This window comes from Parus major, chromosome 4 (assembly GCF_001522545.3).
Source record: "Parus major isolate Abel chromosome 4, Parus_major1.1, whole genome shotgun sequence".
Classification (NCBI taxonomy): Eukaryota; Metazoa; Chordata; class Aves; order Passeriformes; family Paridae; genus Parus; species Parus major.
Genome location: NC_031771.1, coordinates 42628715 through 42649508, shown reverse-complemented (window position 1 = coordinate 42649508; position 20794 = coordinate 42628715). Strand labels below are relative to the sequence as shown.

The following is a 20794-nucleotide window of genomic DNA, read 5'->3' as shown; positions in this document are numbered from 1 at the left end:
GCAGGACCAATCTCTTGGCACACCATACACCTGGCATGGCCACCAGAGAAGGACATCCTTCACATCATCATCACAAGAGACTATCCTCCTCTTATCCAGAGCCTTGTGGGCAAGCTGGCTGGTTACCACTGGCCTGAAAGAGAGGCACCTCCTCATGATGTGCAGATGGAGGTTGGCTGTCCTGAGGACAACAGCTTGGCCCAAAGCGGTTCCTGAGCTACTGCACGAGCCAGACAGCTGCTGGAAGCTAGAGTTTATTCTTGATGCTGAATACAGACAAGGGTTGAGAGCAGATTTCAGCTCATGTATGCATACATGCTCTACAGCAAGAGCAGTTTCCCTCAAAGAGAGCATTCCTGACTCAGGGGACAAAAAACACCTTAAAATTAACCAGAATTCAAGGCAGCTAGCAATCCTCTATTAATCACACATAGTAAAGCAATCCCACTGATGGCAGTGGGTAGCAGACTCATCAAAACACACACTGATAGGAGACTCCCCTGAGAGTGAAGTCCAGCCAACAAGCATTACCTTGATTTTGGGCAGGAGCATGTGCTGTATTAGGACACTGTACAGGCCTTAGGCTTGCAAGCATTACTCCTGCACTAATGCCTATTTAAAGTAAATAATATTTTTTAATCTTTCAAAGCCAGTTTAAAGATCTTGAATTGCAAATTATGTTCAGTTAAGCCTTCAGCAAAATATCATGAAATATTTAAACTGTCACAGTCATGCCTTATAAAAGGGCAACTCCAGTAATGTTTGTTTCAGAGCAAATGTCTACAGTGCCTGAAGCTCGTTGTGTCTACTAGCTGTACTGAACTCCTGATCTATTGCCAGACCATTTTCTCTGATAGAAGCCCTCTACTACATACACACAAAGCTAAAGGGAGGTAGGAACAGTTCAGAATTTTCTTTTTTTTTGGCTATGATCTTCCCTGGAAAGTGCCCAAATGGTGGCACTGCCCACAGCAGTACACCTACTCATGTGCATAGGCAGTACTCATCTCCTGTGGAAATCCCCCTAAAATCTGTGGCCTATCCAGCAAGAGATGATTCATTCATATCTACAGCACTTACTCATTAGTCTTTAAAGGACTATTACAAAGCCAGCATTGTGCCTTCTATCTCACAGTTACCCAAAATATTGTTGGACTTGCCAAGAGCTCCCATCCAATACCTCTTGGTACAGGAAGAGAAAAGGAGGATCTCAGGGCAGAGAGACAAGTCCTGCTCCCAAATAATCTCATGTGGTATCAATTAATTACTAAGACCAACGTGGTAGACTAAGCAGGTGCTTGGATCTTCCCTAGGATGCATACACTAGCAGCACAAGCTAATTCTGTCCTACACATATCTTCCTAAGGAAATAATTGCTTCATTAGAAAGCAACGCCTTGCAGATGCATGATTAGTTGGGCACTACTTGCTACTTGGTAGTAGCTACTGAACACTGACTGCTTTCTGCTTTAACTCCTGCTAATCTGATCCCACCTCATAGCAAGAGCTGTGATTGTGACTTTGTGGAAAAGGAAAACTAATAATAGGTAAATATATACTAGTATTTTTAACACACAAAACCACTGAATAATGTAGTTTTAAAAGACCTGCAAAAATGGGTATATTTTAATATTTTAATATATTAAATATCCAGAGCTAGACTTGCCTCCTGGCTGACAGCTGTGTGCCTGATATTTGGTCCAGAGGTCCCTTTAAGGACACAACTGCCTATCCATCAAGCAGGATGAACTTAAGCCCTGCCTGCACACCTCCCTGATACACCCCTGTCACCAGTGGCTAGGGTCAGGCTTGCATGGGTTTGCATAAGTGGTGACACTCAGGGTGATTAATGTAAATTAACCAGACATGTGACTTCAAATTTAGTGAAATAAATTCAGTTCCTCCTGCAAGGACATGCCTTGCTCTAAAGTGGAAAGAATATCACTGAGTAAGATCAGAAAACACATTTTCAAAACTCTAGCTGTGTTGGTTCCTACTTAAAACCTCGTATGTTTGAGCATCAGCATCTCTCTGCCTTATGCAAAGAGCATACTGTGAGTCTAGATGCACTAAACACGCTCTCTGAGCAGGCACAGAGGGGCAGCTGGGGAACAGTTTGATAACCACAGCCTTACCTGGGTGGGATGGCTGCTCAGTGCTGGGTTGGGTCCAGCCGTGCTGCACACTGGCAGCCCTTGCAGACCCCCACCATGCAAGTTCCAGGCACTGCCAGAGCAGAACTAACATGCTTTGGGTCTAAAGCTCCACAGAAAGTCCTTATTCTCCCAGTAGCCAGGGAGACCAGAGCTGCTGTCTGCTGCCAAACTGCCAGCTGGGTCAGGGCATGGGCATTTTAACAAATGAATAACATCCCAATAATGACCATAATTTTTAAGTAGCTTATGGGAATCTTTCAGGCCAGCATATGAAAGCTTTTTGTCTGAAGACTATGCTAGAGATGGAGAAGCTTTAGAAAAAATTTTCTTTTCGTTGGAGCTCATTGTCCCTTGCTGGTTCACACTGCTGGTCAGATCTGTGGCCGTGGCCAGGATACTGTGTGCACATCAGCACCTGCCCCACCACTGCCCATTGCCCTCTCTTTCCCTCCCCACGCCGGGCAGAACCAGTGGATAAATAATGAGCAGCACAGCTTTTGTGTTTCCATCGCCAAGTAAGACATGTTTTTCTGGCCACAGAAGCCAGAGTTAACCTCCTTAGACCTGAAACACTAGCTGCCCTCCCATTCCCCTGTCCCATGGATGGCAGAGAAACCACACGAGTGCCCTCACCTTGCCGGGGTTGTTTCTCTCGGCGGGAGAAGAGCTGCCAGCACTGTAACTCCAGCCGGTCTCCTGCAGGAGGTCAGGGGTCTGCTGCCTGGTCTGCCGCGACACCACAAAGTGGACCTGCTTCTCGCTGGCCTGTGGGAGGAGGCACAGTGTGAATCCCATGGCCCCAGTGCCACAAACCCCTGCACCTCAGCCCCAGTGTCTGTGCAATGTGGGAACCACTTGAATGTTGGTTGGATTTCCAATTTATGAGGTTGCTATGACATAAAGCAGATGCATCAGTTCAGGTCAATGAAGTTCATAAAAGTTTACTGCCAGCTACTTAATATTTCTCTTGAAAATTTGGTGTTAACTCTAAAAAATGCTTTCTACCTGCCCCAAATTTGGCTGGAAGCAGCGATCCACCACAGTGAGTGCTGATCAGCTCTCACCTATACCTGTGTATACCACTGCAAAGCAGCAATTTGCCTGCCATGGTAGAGAGACAGACAGACAGACAACCAGAGCTATTGCAGCCCAATGCATGGGAAAACTAAAAAAGATACAATTAACCCTGAACCCAGGGATGTGCTTATGCCTTGCCCAGTGAAAGTGGGGAATAAACAATGTAATTAAGTCCACCTGCATGCAATGGGTACAACATATGTAAGGAAGCTTAAAGAAAGGGAGAAAAGGGATTTTATTTTGTGAAAAAAAATCCTATTGTAGCAGAGTACAGGGAAAGAGGGTGGGCATAAGCAGACAGGGGTTTAGGAAAGGAAAGTAGCTCAAACTCTCACTCTAGGAAGAGCAGCTTCAAAAGGAAATAACCCAAGCTCATAGAACTTCTAGGCCTCTTTTCACGATGCAGTCAGAATACTTGTGTGCCTGAGAGATGCTGCAATTACCTTCTACTGGGGTAATGTTTGCTTGTTATTTTTAGGGGATTCTTTGTGTGTGCCTGATATTAGTGTTAATTCTGTGTACAGGTAGGGGTTTTTTCTGTCTTATTGAATTGACACCGTTTCCTTAGAAGCAAATGGCTTCATTTGCCCCTCAGTGAGGCTCATATGAATCTGTTCAAGACAACAGTGATACAAAAATAAAGCTGAGAGGGAGTGGGGTTTACCTGGCCAGATCACAGATGCCCACCATAAACCAATATACTGAACTGAAATGAAGAATAGTGTAGAAATAACCTCAGTGCTATGGAAGCATACTCAGAAGATGTAAAAATTAATCCTTGAATCTCCTCTCTAGGCTAAAGGCCCTGCTGTTGTGCCAGGAAGGAGGGGCTCTTAATGACCAATCTGCAGAGGGACTTGCTCTCATGTTATACCGGAGGAACTGCTCAGTATCTAGTGTGAAGCCCCCACAAACACATCTGGAGGCCTGATGCCCCTGGGGCTGCAGCTGCAATGCTTGGTACCGCAGCCCCCGGGGGCTCCCTTGCTGGCACGGTGATGTGCCCTGCTCGCTGGGGAGAAGCTCCAAGGAAAGCTGCCATTGAAAACGCAGCTGAAAACCAAACCCGGATCCAGTTGCGCTGTTGAAATCAAATCTCCCACAGACAATTAACAGAAGCCAGAGGAAGCTTCTGGGAATTTTGTTTTTATAGCTTGGTTTGCCCTTTGTGGAGCTGAATTCAATAGCTGTAGCTGAGAATTAAAAAAAGCTTTGCAAAAATTTAAGTTAAAAAGCAATCTACCTCTCCTAAACCTCCAGCTTCAAGCTTGAAATAAACATGTTCAAGCCACGCTATTTTCAGTGAAGTAAAAAATGTGCACATTTTTGTTACTTTCCCAATATCTTGGGAGATGCTATTTTTTTGACTCAAGTCTTCAGATTCATAATATATAATTTGGTGCATATACACATATTTCAAAATAACTTTCTAGGCATTTTTAACAGATATGGTTTTATTGAATATTAATTAATGGGCTCTGGACTCAACTGGTACCCAAAAGCAGAATTCTGTATGTTGGGAGAAAGGAAACCACCCTTGTCCCTAGTTTGTAATATGACTGAGGTGAAAGTGAACAATATAAGATTAAACCTCCCAAGGGCACGTGGCCCTATGAAAATACAGTTTTCTCTAAAATGAACGGTTTCAACTTAACACAACTTCTTTTTAAAATTCATCTGCTGCCACATGGTAAGCCTCAAAGCTGGTTATTTAAAGAAAGGTTGTAAAACATGATTAATTCTCATAGAACAACCAGCAAAAGTTCAACAAGAGTCTCTGTTGCAATGGCACATTTGTCTACAGGCCAGTCAATCTGAGTAGTTTCTCAGAAGTTAGAGTGGTTTAGAAAGTTATCCAAACAACAAGAACAACTTTTGTATTTACATACGAAAACCCATTAATGTTACTACTGATCAGATTATTTATGGCTGATTCATTCTGATCTCTCCCTCCCTCTTACCAGTGCCTTTTCCCACAATTCTTTCTCTGTATTTTATGCCGAAGTGAAAATTAAAGAAAGGAGGTTAGCCTTGATACCAAATGCAAGTAAGAGTTGAAACAATCAACCAGAATTAAAATCTGTTACAGCCAAGGCAAATTGAGCAGGAAGGCAGAGATACAGTGGCAACTTCTGAGCACCTAGTAGGCAAGTACATTTTAGAAAGAGGCAGCAGCGCTGCTCCTGGCAGAATCTGCCCCATCTCTCACAAGGATGACGGAGCACAGATATGCTCCACATCACAACCTGCTTGTCAGAGGCAGTGGTTGAGAAGAAGAGCTGCTCACCTGTTCCTAGCAGCTGCTCCAAACTATGGTGGGGGAAGGAGGTGAGGAGGAGGGTGAACATCCAGGGTCAGTAAAGTCTGACTCAACCCATGTAGCTTGATATGCTCACGTGAGCACCCCATATCTGTTACCTTGCTCCTTTTCTTGTCAGTCTCATGGAAAACAGATGTGGAATGTCTCATTATTTAGATTAAAAGTGCCACTTCTGACACAAGGCCATGGCTTAAGATAATGTGACAAACAGGAGGCAGCAAATTCCCAAGTGTTATGATGTGTGCATGTTCCTAATTAGCACTTAAACATTTTCTTCATTTCAGTTCTTGTGACAGAGCTTAGACCTTATAAACAGCCAGACATCTAATCTACTGATTAGCAACTGCTTCACATATGCTAGTGTATAGTTTCTATAGGCCTCAAGAATCAGATTTGTCTCCATTATTCATTATTTAAAAATCAAAAATAATCAGATTACATGAAAATCTGACAGTCTTCCAGCTGTGCTTGGTATAAGAAGTCACTGCACTTTTAATGAATGTTCTGTTTTTAAAGGAACTGATGGTATATTTGTAGTTTTCACCACCAAAAATTAGAAGGCCTCAGTGCATTGCAAGTGACATGCTGAGCTCTCAACAGGCAGGAAGGATGCTGTTGAGAAATCAGAGGACACAGTGAAATAGCCCTCCGTGTAAGAAGCAAATGTAAAACACTTGTGGCTTCAGTATAAAGGTTTTTCTCTGGCATGACATGGAAACAGAAAAGGCAAATAATAATTGATGAAAAACATAACAAAAAAGACACAGGTTCCAGGAATTTTGCATAAGACAAACATGATTCATAGAGCTCACATCAATGCAATGTAATCCTGGATGTTTGGAAACCTGAGTTTCCCCCTTTGATGGACTTGTTTAAATTCCCAGGTACTGGTGTGCATTTCAAGCATTATTATAAATAACATCCACTTTTTGGAGACCAATAAGGGCTTTAGTTGCGCTTTTGGATGCTTGTATGCGAATACTCATGTTAGGAATTTTTTCCACTTCATCTCATGTGTTTTTTGCTTATAAAGCACTGATGCCTTGTTTTGTAGCTATAAAGAACTTTTCCAAGAATAATAGTTCTTTTAGAAAATTCTTCATTCCAGACTCGTTGCTCTCAGAATTTAAACCTTCCCCCTTCTGCCTTCTGTTCCCAGTTAGTGAGCTACATAAGGTAATCCAGAAAGATGCTGGACCAGAATTTCAACAACTGGCATTATGTAAGGGGATGACATTTTCTTCACCTATGTTATAAACTTCACAATAAAAGCTGGCTACAACCAACTTATCTAACTACAAATCTATGTAGTTTGTATCTAGCTACAATCTATTATCCAACTAATCTAACTACAACCAACCAACCAACCGAGAAATCCTTTCTACAAAATGCATGGATTTAACTTGTTTGTTTCAGTTTGACTGATATTACCCTGATTATACCTGTCAGAAAGAAGCAGCTGGCCTCATTTGACATCTTGTTATTGAAGCCTATGAAATCCTTCGATATGGGAACATTCTACATGCCTCCAACATGCCTCCAAATTAAATTCAAAATTGCACAAGTATAATAACAGCTATAAATACAGGATAAAAGCAACAAAAGAGTCTTGGCTTTGCTTTTTATGTTGAAGTTTTCTAAAAACATAGTCTGTAAACAAAAAACCCAAATTGGTTGTGAAAGGAAAATTAGGAAGAAGCTGACCAATTCTGTAGCTGAGAAAGGCATGGGTTTTTTTTTCATCTGGCAGTTCTGTGTTAGCACCCATTTAGTACTCCACATGAGTCTGAAGAGAGATTAATAAAAACTACAGCCATTTTTCTAAAACTTCTGGATTTCCATATACTGGATTAAGGCAAGAAATATCTATAAGGTGTGGACTACCTTCAGTTGTAAACCACATCCATGGGAAATCACTGAGTCTGGGAGGGTGATCATCCTGAAACATGCCATCCACTGCCTTAGGCTACTCTGGTTTGCTCCAGGGCTGAACCAGAGAGCACTGTGATACCTTCTGAGCCCGAGGAGTCGGATTCTGCTGGAACCCGTGCTGCCAGGGTGCAGGCTGGCATGCCTTCTGGCAGCTGGCATCACTCCAGTGATGATCAGTGTATATAGATGTTTGCATTGATCTTCACATTCCAAAACCTGATGGTAGCAGGCACCTCTGTGAGAGTCCATGCCCATGTTCACACTCATCCTCACGGTAAAGCCAAGGAGCTCTCAGAGGATTAACTTCCCACCCGACCGTGACTCCTTCCCTCTTCCAAATACAGAGACTCCGTGTTTGACCCCTGCTTTGCAATGGATGGTGAAAAAACACTTCTTGGTTTTTGCACAGTTCAGACCTCGTGGTTAAAGTGGGGGTGACTAACCTGAATCAGCTGGGCTGCACTCTCTGGGCTGCCATAGCGATGGTCGTGCCCGTTGATGGCCAGCACCCGGTCGTTCTCCTGCAGCTGTCCATCACGGGCAGCCATGCCACCTTCCAGCAAGTTGAAGATAAATACCCCTGGCTCGTCGGCCTTGCGGACCAGCTTTATTCCCAGCTGCTCATCTGGGCTGCTCTTGTTTAGCACAACATGGAAGCTGTCATCCCTAATGCAGTGAGCATCAAGGGAAAGTCCGCTGTTTCGGCATCGGTACCTCTGCTCTCGGAGCACCGTCAGTCGGAGCACGTGGCAAGGTTGCTTCAGGATTGACAGGGCATAGTTGTGAGGCACATTTTTGATGTCCATGCCATTTACCTGGAAGTGAGAAGTGTAAATCAGCAGCTGAAAGATGGTCTATTCTGCCCTGGCACTGAGGAGGGCAGATCTATATACACAGATGTCTTCATATGAAGTGACATGTGCTATTCCAAACTGTGTCACACAGAAGGCCAAATGTTCTTGCAGTGCAGAACAACCTTCTCTCCAAGGAAAGGATGCACTGCACAGACAGCTTTTGTCCTTTTTGTTCCCCTTTCTCCCTGATAGTCTCCAGACATACATGTTAGTTTTCATCTTTCTTACTGCTCTTTCCCAAGCTTTAATATCCTTTCATATATCTTAGTTTTATTCCACAGGCTTCTGATTTCAAATTGCCTTGCCAGCCTTTCCTTTTACTCCCACTGTTTTCCTGCTGTGTCTTTTCTTCTTTATCTCCCAGCTGTTCTAGGTACAGTAAAAAAAAAATTCTTTTCACTTATGATTCTCTAATTACAAAGAAGGAAAGAGCCTCAAGTAGAAGTTTAAATGCCCTGGATATTTACTAACAATTATGCTGATTTACCACACCAGAGAATCAGACTTTCATTTTTTCTCAGTGTTTTCCAGGTAAGATTTAATTTGGATGACAGTAAAACTGTATAACTACCGCTTTTTAAATTTAGCTGAGGAAAAGAAAGAGGAAAAAAGAGTTTCCAGTCAATCCCATCATGCTCATATGTGAAAGAGTGACTAGGCATTGCACTTTATATTGCTAAATGAAAACCAGTTGCAAGATTGTATTTCATCACTGGCTAGAAATCCTGAGTCAGACAAGTTATTTCCATGTAGCTTTACATTGCACAGGTTGAACCATTTAAGTATTAAGAAACATCTCCAAAATGTAAGAGAAATACTCCCCAGCATGGACAAAAGCATTTGGCTGGTGTTTGCTTTTGCAGATTGCCTGTGAGGGCACAATGGGGTTGTTCTGCTGCAATCTGGTGGGGACAACTGCACCCAGAGAGACACAGCTCAAGTAGCTTTAAGTTGCTACCTTGGGTACCACAAACAGCATAAGCTGCACCAGCATGGGGCTGAAATTCACAGGAATGCTTTATAAATCCTGGGCAGTCAGACACAGCTGGGAAGAGCTAGGCTGGGCCCATCCATGCTACAGTCACAGCTTCATTGTGCAGTTTGGATGTGCCTTGCAGGAACAGCTTTGTTTTAGCTGTGCCATTAACTCTTCTGCTCAGTGCTGGCACCAGGACAAAAAGGCTCCCTGAAACACTTGGGTTTCTGGGTGGTGGATACTTATCCAGTTGCTGCTGGGAGCTGCCATACAGAAGCATTTTTATTCACTACTAGAGTGAAGTATGCCCACATTGTGATCCTGGGAAATCCCTTTGGCCAAGTCTGTCTGGCCACAAGCAGAAGGCATGGCACAACCTTGGCATGCCTCAAGTGTCCTCAGCTACACTGGGGTCAGCAAAAGCTAGGAAATCATAGTTCTTTAATTAGCTTGTGCTCTGGACTTCAGAATGTCTTTCTGCATGCAACATTGCAAATCTCGTCAGGATGAACTTAAACCATCTTATTCTTCATCAGGCTTTTTCTATCTTGTACCTCCACAGTACCATACCTTTAGTATCATGTCTCCAGGCAGCAATCTTCCATCTCTGGCAATTACCCCATCTTGATAAATATGCTGTATAATAATGTGAACCAAAGGGGTCTCACTGCCTCCCACAATCCTGATGGCCAGATTTTCATGGGGATCAGTACGACTGATCTTAATACAGGTTATTTCTCCATCTGGAATCAGGTGATACAACCTGGGAAAACCTGGAAATGGATATTGTAAGGTATTTATTTGACAACACAGCTTTTTTTTTTTGTTGAAACATGCACTGCACGACCTCAAGTACCTGCCAGTTAGTCAAGCTAGGTTTTATGCATGGATATGATTTATACCAAGTGGGAAGGAAAGAATAGGTAAGCTTGCTGAATGGACTTGAAGGGATATTTTTACAATTGATATATTTAAACTTCCTTTTTCCCCAAAAAAATATGACCTTAAACCTTTGATGCAATCCAGACAGATGAAAAGTATTTACAGTTATACATGTCAGTATTTTAAGGGAAATATATGTAAAATACATTTCTGGTCACCACAGACACTTCAGAACCAGGTCACAGTTTCTTGCTGGCCCTAGAACAGATGGGCATGGGAACTCAACAAACATCCATCCCTGCTGTGCTGGGTTGTAAACCCTATCTCACTGGTAACATCCCAGGCTTCCCTGTTTTCTCCATTTTTGGTGTCACAGTGGAGGACTGGGCTCTTGTCTTGTGACATTCAAGGAAGCCTTCTATTTATCTTTAGCTACCAGAAAGATAATATTTTTTTGACAAAACAAAGCACACAGTAGTTCCCCTACTAGATCCCTCTCCTTTCATCACCGCTTGAACTCTAGGAAGTAGGAATGAGTGGCACTTACTGTGATGTAAGATAGATTTATTTACTTTATTAAAACCACAGTATGCTCAAAGTACCTGGAGGGAAAGATCTCTGCTGGCTCTGGCAATCTGGCTGTGGGAAGGAGGGCCTAATGGTGGGCAGGGGTCCTTTTTGTATTTATAATGCACTCGATAAGAGTATTGTCTTCCAAACCCTACTTTTCAACTGGCATATCTGATTTCACAGCATGTCACTAATACTTTCTTTCCTTCTAGGTCAATTCAAAATTTTAATCCATATTCAGCAGTGAGCAAAGCTGAAGTAAAAGCAGCAGTGAATTTTCCAGCCCACGCATAGCAGTCTTCAATTATTTTGAATCCCCCAAAGATGAGAGAAAGCATTTAAACTTTTTGCATGTAAGTCCAATCCAGTGGTTATATGACAAACCTGTAAGTCAAAAAATTAACTGCTAAAATGTTTTCAATACCTATTTTAGAAATGAAGGTACAGTGTTAATGAATAGTGGTTAAGTGTAAAATGAAACTTAATAGACCAGAATCTGAGATAGAATAAATATTTGCTACTACAGAATTAGCAGGCAACAAACCAACAAGGCACCAAAACCTTTTGAGAGAGAGCAAAGGGAAAGAAAGAACAGGGAAAAAAAAAATATTGAGAAACACCACGTTGCATCCCTTACCACTTCTTTGATCATATGGTCTTCAGGGTGGGAAGCTGTCCTCCTCCACGTCTGTAAAAAGCACCTACCAGTGGCACAGACTTCGACTTTGTGGTTTTACACAGACTTGATAGGCAGTAAAAGTCTGTCTAGATAACTGCACAGCCTTCACCCACCTAATACTCAACCATTTATTCTTGTAATTACAGTTTCTGTACTGATACATGTTTACTTCAGTTTTGCAGGCAATTTTAATGTCTCAGGAATGGAAGGTGCTTCATTTCCCCCATGCTCCTCTATTTTCTAAACACCGTTTGCTCAGGCTGTAATTTTCTCTATTCTCTCTAGCCTGAAGGGTGTATTCACTTGATCTCAATCCAGGCCTCAAATGCACAGTTTGGTGATCTACTTGCTCTGACTTCATTTGTAGTGCAGAGGCACCCAAAGAGAGAGATTCCTGTGCCAAATCACCCCTGGAGGTGCCAAACATTCCCCACTGCTGTGTAAGAAAAGAGGCAATTAACTCTGGCATCTCATGGGGTGCTTAAAGTCAGACAATAAAAGCCTGATCCCCACATCAGAATAAGCATGCACATGTCACAGCTCGGTGTGGCTGTAAGGGCAGTTATATGTAAAAATACAAATGAAAATCAGGACATCTAGATCTTCCCTGCATGCAAATATATTAATATACATGTATATATTGAAGACTACTGAAACAGTGCTATTATAGACCTACTTCTATTATGATGCTCCCTTCACATCCTAACAAACTATGCTTTTTGACACTGATGTTCATTTTACCATAGCTCATTCTAAAAACTCTTCTAAAGAAATTATCCAGTTGCATTTCTTGTCCATGGAGAATCGTGGACTGAAAAACTATTGACACTCTCATGTTATTTCAACCTGTACTTATCCCAGAGCAAAATCAGGGAAGCATGGCAGTAAACAAGTCTCTACACTTGTACAAGACTTATCTACATCTTTACATACATATGAACATTAAGCGATTTCTTTGCATTTTGAACAATGCCTTACCTGGTTTGTTAAGCCTTGCAGTGCTACTTGGCTGACTTTCAATATGACTTTATGCAGATTCTTTTAGAGGATTTTTTTAATGTCTAGCTTCCTTCTGGAAAATGCAGTCTACAACAACCCAAAATTTTCAAAACACTTCTTTTGCTGATCAGCAAGTCTCTAATGTCACTCTTTCATAGTTAGCAAGCTGTACTGCCTCACTTCCTGTCTTCATTTGATTTGTGTTCTTTATCAAATATACATAATAAACAGAAATATTTTCTCCTTAGATGGGTTAAGCAACCAAAATAACTCCTCTATGATCCATTAATTTCTGCTCTCTTAATTGAAGATTTGCCTCTTCTTTTCAGGCCAGACACATGCATGGACATTTGTATTATCAATAACCTAGACTTTTGTAAGTAAAAGGCCAATGCCTATTTTGATAAACTAACAGTAAGTCTGGCAATCTAAATATATAAAGTACACAAATATGCTTTTTTAAAATAAGAAAATTCATAGTTGCTTTTTCACCAAAAAGTCTGCATACGTTGTGTGCAGTTTGATGAAAACTTACCATGCAAATTTCATGATGATGTCTAGAAAGCAATGTCTTCCAAATGAATTTTTTATGTACAGACCATACCCAGAAAAGGTAGACCCTGCTTCAGCATGCAATCCTGTTGCATACAATGACTAGGGTCTCAGGAGCCCAAGTGAAGGAACTCCAACTGAATTGAGGGCTTCTACCTTTCAGACATATATATGTTCTTTTGTGAGGCTGGAGTATTATTTTTCACAGATTCCATTTTCCAGCCCTTACACTCTTATTTAAAATTCTCCATTTTCTTTGGTCAGGTTTTCCACAGCAGGAAAACCCAGGAGTATTGCATACCTTTCTTTACCATTTTATATTTCCAGTCCTTAAATATCGAAGAGCTGCTGAATCTAGAAAGAAGGAAACTTTCTGTCTTGTTTTTGGTGATTCTTCCAGGTTTTCCCACAGAGTGTTGTGTTTTTGTCACGGGGGGTTGTATGGAGCATTCTGAATCTGTCAATATAATAAAATGTCACCTTGAAGCATTTTGGTTAAACCTGGCAGAAACATCCATGAAATGTAGTGGTTTTGGATCTCTATTTTTATTTCTTGACCACTACATTAGTTGGTGCATTGGTGCACCTGCATTCAGCAAGACTGTGTGGGCTTTTTTCTCAAGCAGTGTTCTCTTAGTATTAGTGTGCAATTTTATCAATACTTTCATACGTCACATTATGGTAACAACATAGGAGAGACCAGTTTTTCACCATGAACTCCACTTATCTTGGCACAATGTGGGAAACTGAGCATTTGTTAGTATAGTAGCCATGACAGAGTATTACAAAATTTTAAGTATGCTTACTATTTTTTCCCCACAGTATAAAATATTTAATGGTAGCGTTCCTTCAGTGCTCAGGTTTCTGCTGACTTCTGCTTATCATGTTCCTTCCAACAGTGCTGCCATGAGAGTAAGTTCTGCCTTCATTCCCAGGATTCAGTGTGACAATGTGCAATGTCTGCTGGGACTCTTGAGTCCAGATTAATCAAAGGTCACTGTAAACAAAACTTGTGTCTGTGGTTGCAAGTCCTCATTTACATCAAGCAGCCTGACTAATGTGCCAGCTCACCCCCACAAATAGGACCATCTGCAGGAACACACACTCATGCTTCCCAGCATCTGGACACCAGAATTTAAATTAAGCTTGTGTAACCTAGTCTTGGAAAATTCATGTGTCTGTGAGTGTCACATGCCCTTGTACTGGTGAGGAACTTTATTCTGAAAATTTTCCTTCCCAACAGATTTTCATTTTCATGCCATTCTCCCAGAGGTTTGCAATAACTTTGATTTAATGCCTTCTATTAACTCTCCAGTGAAATTTCTCCAATAGAGGGAGAATGGTGTTGCCGGGTAGAAGGTGTTGCCAGTTCTAATATCTCTTCTTGCTTCTGGACATTTCTCTCACCAAAGGAGTCTCAAAAGAACAGAAAAGAAACTGTTGCTGAGTTGACTGTGTCTCTAAAGAATTGTGACTTTTATTTACAGCAGGCAAATTTATCACTCTGCAGTAGAGGAAATGCTACAGAGACAGTCCCCATCTTTGGGAAATTTCCTGGCTTATCATTCCAGAGCAGAGTACTTTGAACAAGTTCTGTAACAGCTGTTTTGGGAAATCAGAATGGCAATTGAATCAAATATGAGAAAATACGGAACAGTGCAGGATTTCTGTGGAGTGCAGCCTTCCTGAGACAGAAGATGGGCTGTAGTGTCTTCTCCTGGGCCTGTACAAGCTACTTTTTGTTTGCATATAGAAAGCCTTAATACCATGAAATGGTTGATACCTTTTGTGTTTCACTTACATTCTTTTTCCTCATGTACTTTTCCAGACACTGAAGTATTTATAATATCTATCTATCTATCTATCTATCTATCTATCTATCTATCTATCTATCTATCTATCTATCTATCTATCTATCTATCTATCTACCTACCTACCTATCTACCTACCTATCTACCTACCTACCTATCAAAAATACAGCAGGGTTCACACTGAGCAGTACAAGAGGGATGCCTGTTCTGTGGTTCTGCCAGTGCCTGCTTGACTGCTGCAAAGCAATAACAGATGGTAAAACTGCATCCACTACGAGACTGAGTTTGACTTTGAAAAACATTTGCCATCCCCAAGCAATCCTAAATTAAGTTTCTTTTACAATGGCTTGACTGCAAAATGAAATTAATGAATGTTTTTGAAAGTCAAAACCACAGCTCTTTTACTCTAAAACTGCATGGAGGTTTTTTTTAATTGTACCTGCAAATTATTTCCTCCTAAACCATTACCTGATTTACAACTCGTATTTGTAGATCAGTTTGAGTAAAAAGTATATATTATGCATACATACATATACATATATTCTTTCTTGGAACTGAGGTTCTAAAGTCTAAAGTCTAACTAAAGTCTAAAGCCAAACTAAGAGCATGGTGATACAAATAAGAATAACAAAGCTGGAGCAGTCTTTGCTTGGAGATATTTTATCATTTAAGTAGATTGTCAAGGTGACTTACACTAGTAGATCTCGTCAGAAGATATTACATCTTAAATGCATCAGTGCCATAAGCATGTCCCTGTCACCTTCCCTCACATCTCATAATGAAGATTCCATTCTTTTAAACTTTCTGAACTTTCTAAACTTCTACTTTAGACCTGGAAAGCTATTTGTAGCTGTAAATACTGTCAATGAAATTGCTCTCAGATAAATATCACAAGCTTGGGTACTGCCTACAGACAAATATTTCTTTGCATGGGATTTTACAAATAACAAAGAATTAAAAATGAGAAAATCTTAACAGTTCTTTCCCCCAAAATATTTTCTCATTAGTGTGTGTACTTTTCATTCACCTCTAACATTTCCTTTGATTTGGACATTTAACAATTCTCTACTGAAAATGTCACAAAAACAGAGAAAGAAAGAAAGCCTGAATCATTTAAATCCAAATTGAGAACATAAAATATTGTTTAGACGAATCAAAGCACAGGATATAAGCATAAATTGTGAAGCAATCTCCACAGTTCAGGATGGCTTCCAGCTCCAGGTATCAGATAGCATTAGACTGTAACTATTTCTCTACTGTAGTTATAACAGAAACACGTTTGATATTGTACATCATATTTCACAATGTCCTCGAGAGTCAAAGAATTTTCCAAAACCAGTACTAGATTCAGCTGCAAGTTAAGAATTTGAATGTTTTTTCTTCCTCATCAGAAACTTTTATTTTGTCTTATTCTCTCACAGTCATATTGCAACTGAGCACTGACTCAACAAACAGAGCAGCTTCAGATTAAAGGCACCTACACACTCTGCATGAAGGGCTGCTGACGGCTAATACATGGCTACTTGTTATGGTGTTCATTCTCAGAGCTCCTTTGACCAAAATACAGGCAAAAAAATATTAAACAGAGACATGTGAATTAAGATGGGGCATTCTGGAAACTGGAGTCAGATGAATTATACATTGAGCTTTGCTAGATGATCTTACCTCTCCTTTATTAAGAAGAGGTTATCATCAAGAAGGGGCTTATATCACTCTGTGCTCATAGTGAGGCTGGTATAGTCTCAGCTTTATTCCTCTCATGCACTGACTATACCTGGTGAGCAAAAGTGGTCTCCAGAGAGTTGGTGAGGTGCTGTCTGATCTTCTGGGGCAATGAATCATGGCTGAATTGTGTTCTCAGATGGTCCCAGACCCAAACCTGTGAAACTTTGGGCAAAGCAGCAGCAGCAGCTTTCCCACTGTGTGTGGGGACCTCTGAAGTCAGGAGCTGTATCATTCACCCCACAGGTGCACCCCCATTCCCAGGAGAGTGGCAATAGTAAGACACATGCAGGGCTCCTTTTCTTCAATAGACAAGACTTTTAGTGAGCACAGGGCAGTGCATATGGCAGCAATTCCTAAAGACAGACTAACAGGTCTAATCAGAATGCTAGCTGCAGACTGCTCAGAGCAGCTGAGGTTTAGAAAAAATAAATAAAAGAAGAAAACATACACAACTGGGGAAGAAAACCTACCCCCAGCTGGCAGAATGGTGATAATTTCTACAAAAAGTACATTCATTTCTTCCTCCAAGAAGAAGAAACTGAGTGGCATTTGAGTTGGCATACACAAAGCACCTGTTGCAAAGGACTGAATAGAAATCCTTGTTTAAGTTGCATTTGTATTGCTTCAAGTTACTTGCTTGTATATTTTTAAAGACCAAATTCCAGAACTGTGTAATCAAAATGCATTCTTTGAAAATGTAATTAATAAAGTAATTTAGGTACCCAGCTTCTGTGATCTCATGCTTAAGAGTAACTGCTTATTAAGTAATTACATGCCTACCTGGTTTTTCCAGTGCAGCAGAATACATTTGGAAGTTTACAGGCGTGCTTGGTGCAGAGGAATGAAACCACAAGCAGAGCCAAGGAGAGAAGGACAATCCTGACACTGTCAGTGGGACCCTGGAGTGATTGCCATTATACATCCCTTACAGAGACAACAATGCTTTTCATTTGCTGGAAATGTGAAGATCAGTGTCATCTTCACACTTTTCTGTTAACATCTGGATTGCACTGGGCTACTTGATGGGTGCTGTTGACATCCAGATCATCCGCAGACTCTGGACATGAAGCCAAGTTTTCTGTGGAACTATTACTAATGTCAGCTATATGTCTAGGTAGAAAGTGGTCTGGTATGTCAACCTGAAGAGATGTCTTTTGAAAAATATAAACTTGAAGCATGGAGCATTTCAATCATTCTAAAAAACGGCAAGCTTTTGCTTACAGTGGCTTGAAGAGCTGCTTTGGAATGAGAAATATATCTGCCTGCTCAGAGATAAAAACAATTTACACGCAGAATTTTACTCGGAGAAAAATAATAAAATATTATTTTTAATAATAAAAATTATTGAAAATTATTTAAAATATAGTACAATTATTCATTATGTTTCCAGATCAAGGAGTATATTCACATTCCTTTTATGGAAAAGGTTCATGATTTTGAATTACCAGATTTTTTTTCAGCTCTATCAGCAAATATGTGAAGTAGGAGAATAAGTACCAAGAACAGAGTAACACAGTGAAACTCTCCTGAAGGTATAAGCAAATAAAGCAGAATATTGAACATGGTTCTCTGATTCACCACTATTCACAATGGCATAAATGATGCCTGAAAGTAGCACTTGGCAGCCTTTTGTGCTTATTTTGTGCGTGTTTCAATGAGAACTTGAATACAGAGCAAAAAGAAGTTGGATCTTTTGTATTCTTAAAGCCTGCATCCTGAATATTTGATCTGGGAAGAGACATGAGGCATCAAGCAAAGGAATAATAATAAGCTTAGTGAAGAACTTGATTGAGGCATTGATTCCCACTCTATCATCACTTCCTCTTGATGCATGAATGCCACTGTTGGTTTCATAATTATGGTCCAAACCGATTAGTAACATTTGCTTATTGCTTTGAGAATGCCAAATGTTAAGTGTTATTACCTGCCAGACCCCTCATCCCTGACATACATCAGAAAAACTTGCCTCTCCCTGCTGTTTAAGAGCACAGCATTCTTCATCACCTGCCTGGCTGAGGTAATAAAGGAGCCCACAGAAATGCTGGAATAATTACAGTACTTTGCACTTTCATACCATACTCCTATTGGGAATTTCCAGTGCTTCATAAACATTAGCCAAAACTCATTAAGTTCCTCTAAAGTATGATTACTGTTATCCATTTGCTTTAGAGGGACAGGCACATTCCAATGAAGAGACTTGAACAAAATTACAGAGCAAATCAATGACAGCTCCAGCAATAGATCCCAGATGCCCAAATCCCACATCCCGTGGGCTTGATACAGGGCTGGCTATAGCATGCAGGCTGTTACCAGAACAGCCCTATGTGAGATCCCTCACACCCCAGCAACACTCTTGCCTGCCAGTCAGTACCATCTTTTGAAAGAAGAAAATAAGGAAAGATTGTGTTTTCTGGTCTGTTTGTTTTAATCATGCACAGCTCACCAGATGAAAGGCACGTCAGTTACGGATATCCAGTTCCCACGTGGATAGAGCCCCCTACCCCATTTTAAGTGATAACACAAGATGAACAAAACATTACCTTCGTCTCCAGCAGCAGAGTTTCCAACAGTCTCCCTCTCCCGGTCAGTCTGGTTGGAAACGGCACTTCCACTTTTTGTCCTTCGAAGAACACTGAATGCCTTGTTTATTTTTTTAAAAGATCTGCTTCTTATAGTGGAACGTTCAAAGTGTCGAGCTGCAACAGCAGGAAGAAACGAAATCAATACAGTTCAGCAGTTCTGGTCTAGGACCGCAGCATTTCTGCAGTCTTTGGCAAATGATGGGATGTAACATCAATGTCAGGGCTGCCAGTACTTCACCTTTTCCCCTGAGTCCTGCTGATACTTCAAGGCTGCACCCACCTGAATGTGGGTACAATCACCCTACTCAGCCCCACACCCTCAAATTGCCACCTTCCTGTCTGTTTTGCCAACCACATGGAGAAATCTCCTGTGAGTGTGGTAGCCTTGGAAAGAATAGTCCTCCATAAGACAGAATCAGCAGCAATTCTGTGAAAAATACATATAAAAGGAAGAAGCACCACCCTTCCTAAGCTACACGTTTGACCAAAAATAGCTGCAAGTCATTAAAAACTTCTTGAAAAAAATCCCCACAACTGCCTCAAAACCTTGCAATGCTTCTAAAGCCACAAATAATTGCCAACTATTTAAAGTAAAAAAATTCAAATATTATCAGGTGGGAGGGATCAAAAAATTCACATATTCTGACTCAGGTATGGCAATACAAAACAAAAGTCATAATACTTTCAAAAAATGTTGCTCTTTTCCATCCTGCTAAAGATATCTTCATGGCTGTTGCTGTTCTGTCTGTTCCAGCTCTGCATGCTAGCCAAATATTGTAATCTAATAATACAACATTCCCTCAAACCAGACTGTGGCCTCTACACTCAATAAAACTGACAGAATTTATTGAGATTCTGGTGCTCTCTTCTTGCACCCTTCCTTTCCTCACCTCTCTAAACCCTGGCACAACAAAAGGATAATGCTTCTCATTTCCTAGTCTTTCTTTATCCCTTCATCCCTTTTCCCAACATGCAACTGGCAGCACACAAGGTTCCATTTTAGCTTCAGAATCCTCAAATACATGCTTTGAACTCACCATAAACACTTCTGACTCTGGCTTTGGCCAGGCCATGTTTTTCACACATGACACTCATCAGAGACAGGTGCAGTGTCACAAGGTGAAAGATCAAGGCAAAGTTTCCTGATGCAGCTTGTCCCTGACTGTTGCTATTTCAGCAGGACCAGTTCCTCCAAACTGCACCTTCCCAAGAAGCTGGCACATGTCTCCCAAGCTCCTAAGGAAATTCTTAAGGATTTTTTTTTCTGAAAATACTTGGCAAATGCAAAACAGGATTTTGGGTAGGTGCCCATGTCTGTGGGGGTTACTTGGGCCACCAAGTTTTAGTGAAGACATTACTCAGCTACACCATCTCCCCAGCCCATCACACATAACATTCAGTCTTCCAACTGAGCTGACTTACCTAAATAATCTTTCTAAAGATTTTCAGTTTACAAGTGTGCAGCTAGTCCATCTTCAGCTTGATTCTGCCCCTGGCCAAGCCATTTTTTTTTACCTCAAATCCATTGGGTCACCGAGTGCACAATTTGATAAACCATGTAAAATGAAAGCTTTCACTTCCCCCACCCCTTTTTCTTTATTTGTATTTTTTTAACCCTCCAGTGACATATATTTAACAGAAAAACAAATGTTCCAAGGGGCTACCAGGCTCCGAAGCCAC

General features: G+C 41.0%; 1 protein-coding gene across 5 annotated transcripts in view; it reads right to left on the bottom strand.

Moving 5' to 3' along the window:
• Positions 1-20794, bottom strand: part of LNX1 (ligand of numb-protein X 1) — a 79492-nt gene that overhangs the window by 13712 nt on the left and 44986 nt on the right. For 3 of the 5 annotated variants that reach the window (XM_015624380.2, XM_015624381.2, XM_015624384.3), the window contains 5 exons: positions 19073-19228; positions 13298-13453; positions 9885-10087; positions 7928-8299; positions 2789-2920 (listed from right to left, as the gene is read on the bottom strand). In XM_015624380.2, the coding sequence (XP_015479866.1) occupies positions 2789-2920; positions 7928-8299; positions 9885-10087; positions 13298-13453; positions 19073-19228 (1019 nt within the window). The remainder of the gene's footprint in view (positions 1-2788; positions 2921-7927; positions 8300-9884; positions 10088-13297; positions 13454-19072; positions 19229-20794) is intronic. The other 2 variants (XM_015624383.2, XM_015624385.3) reach the window with 1 other exon arrangement.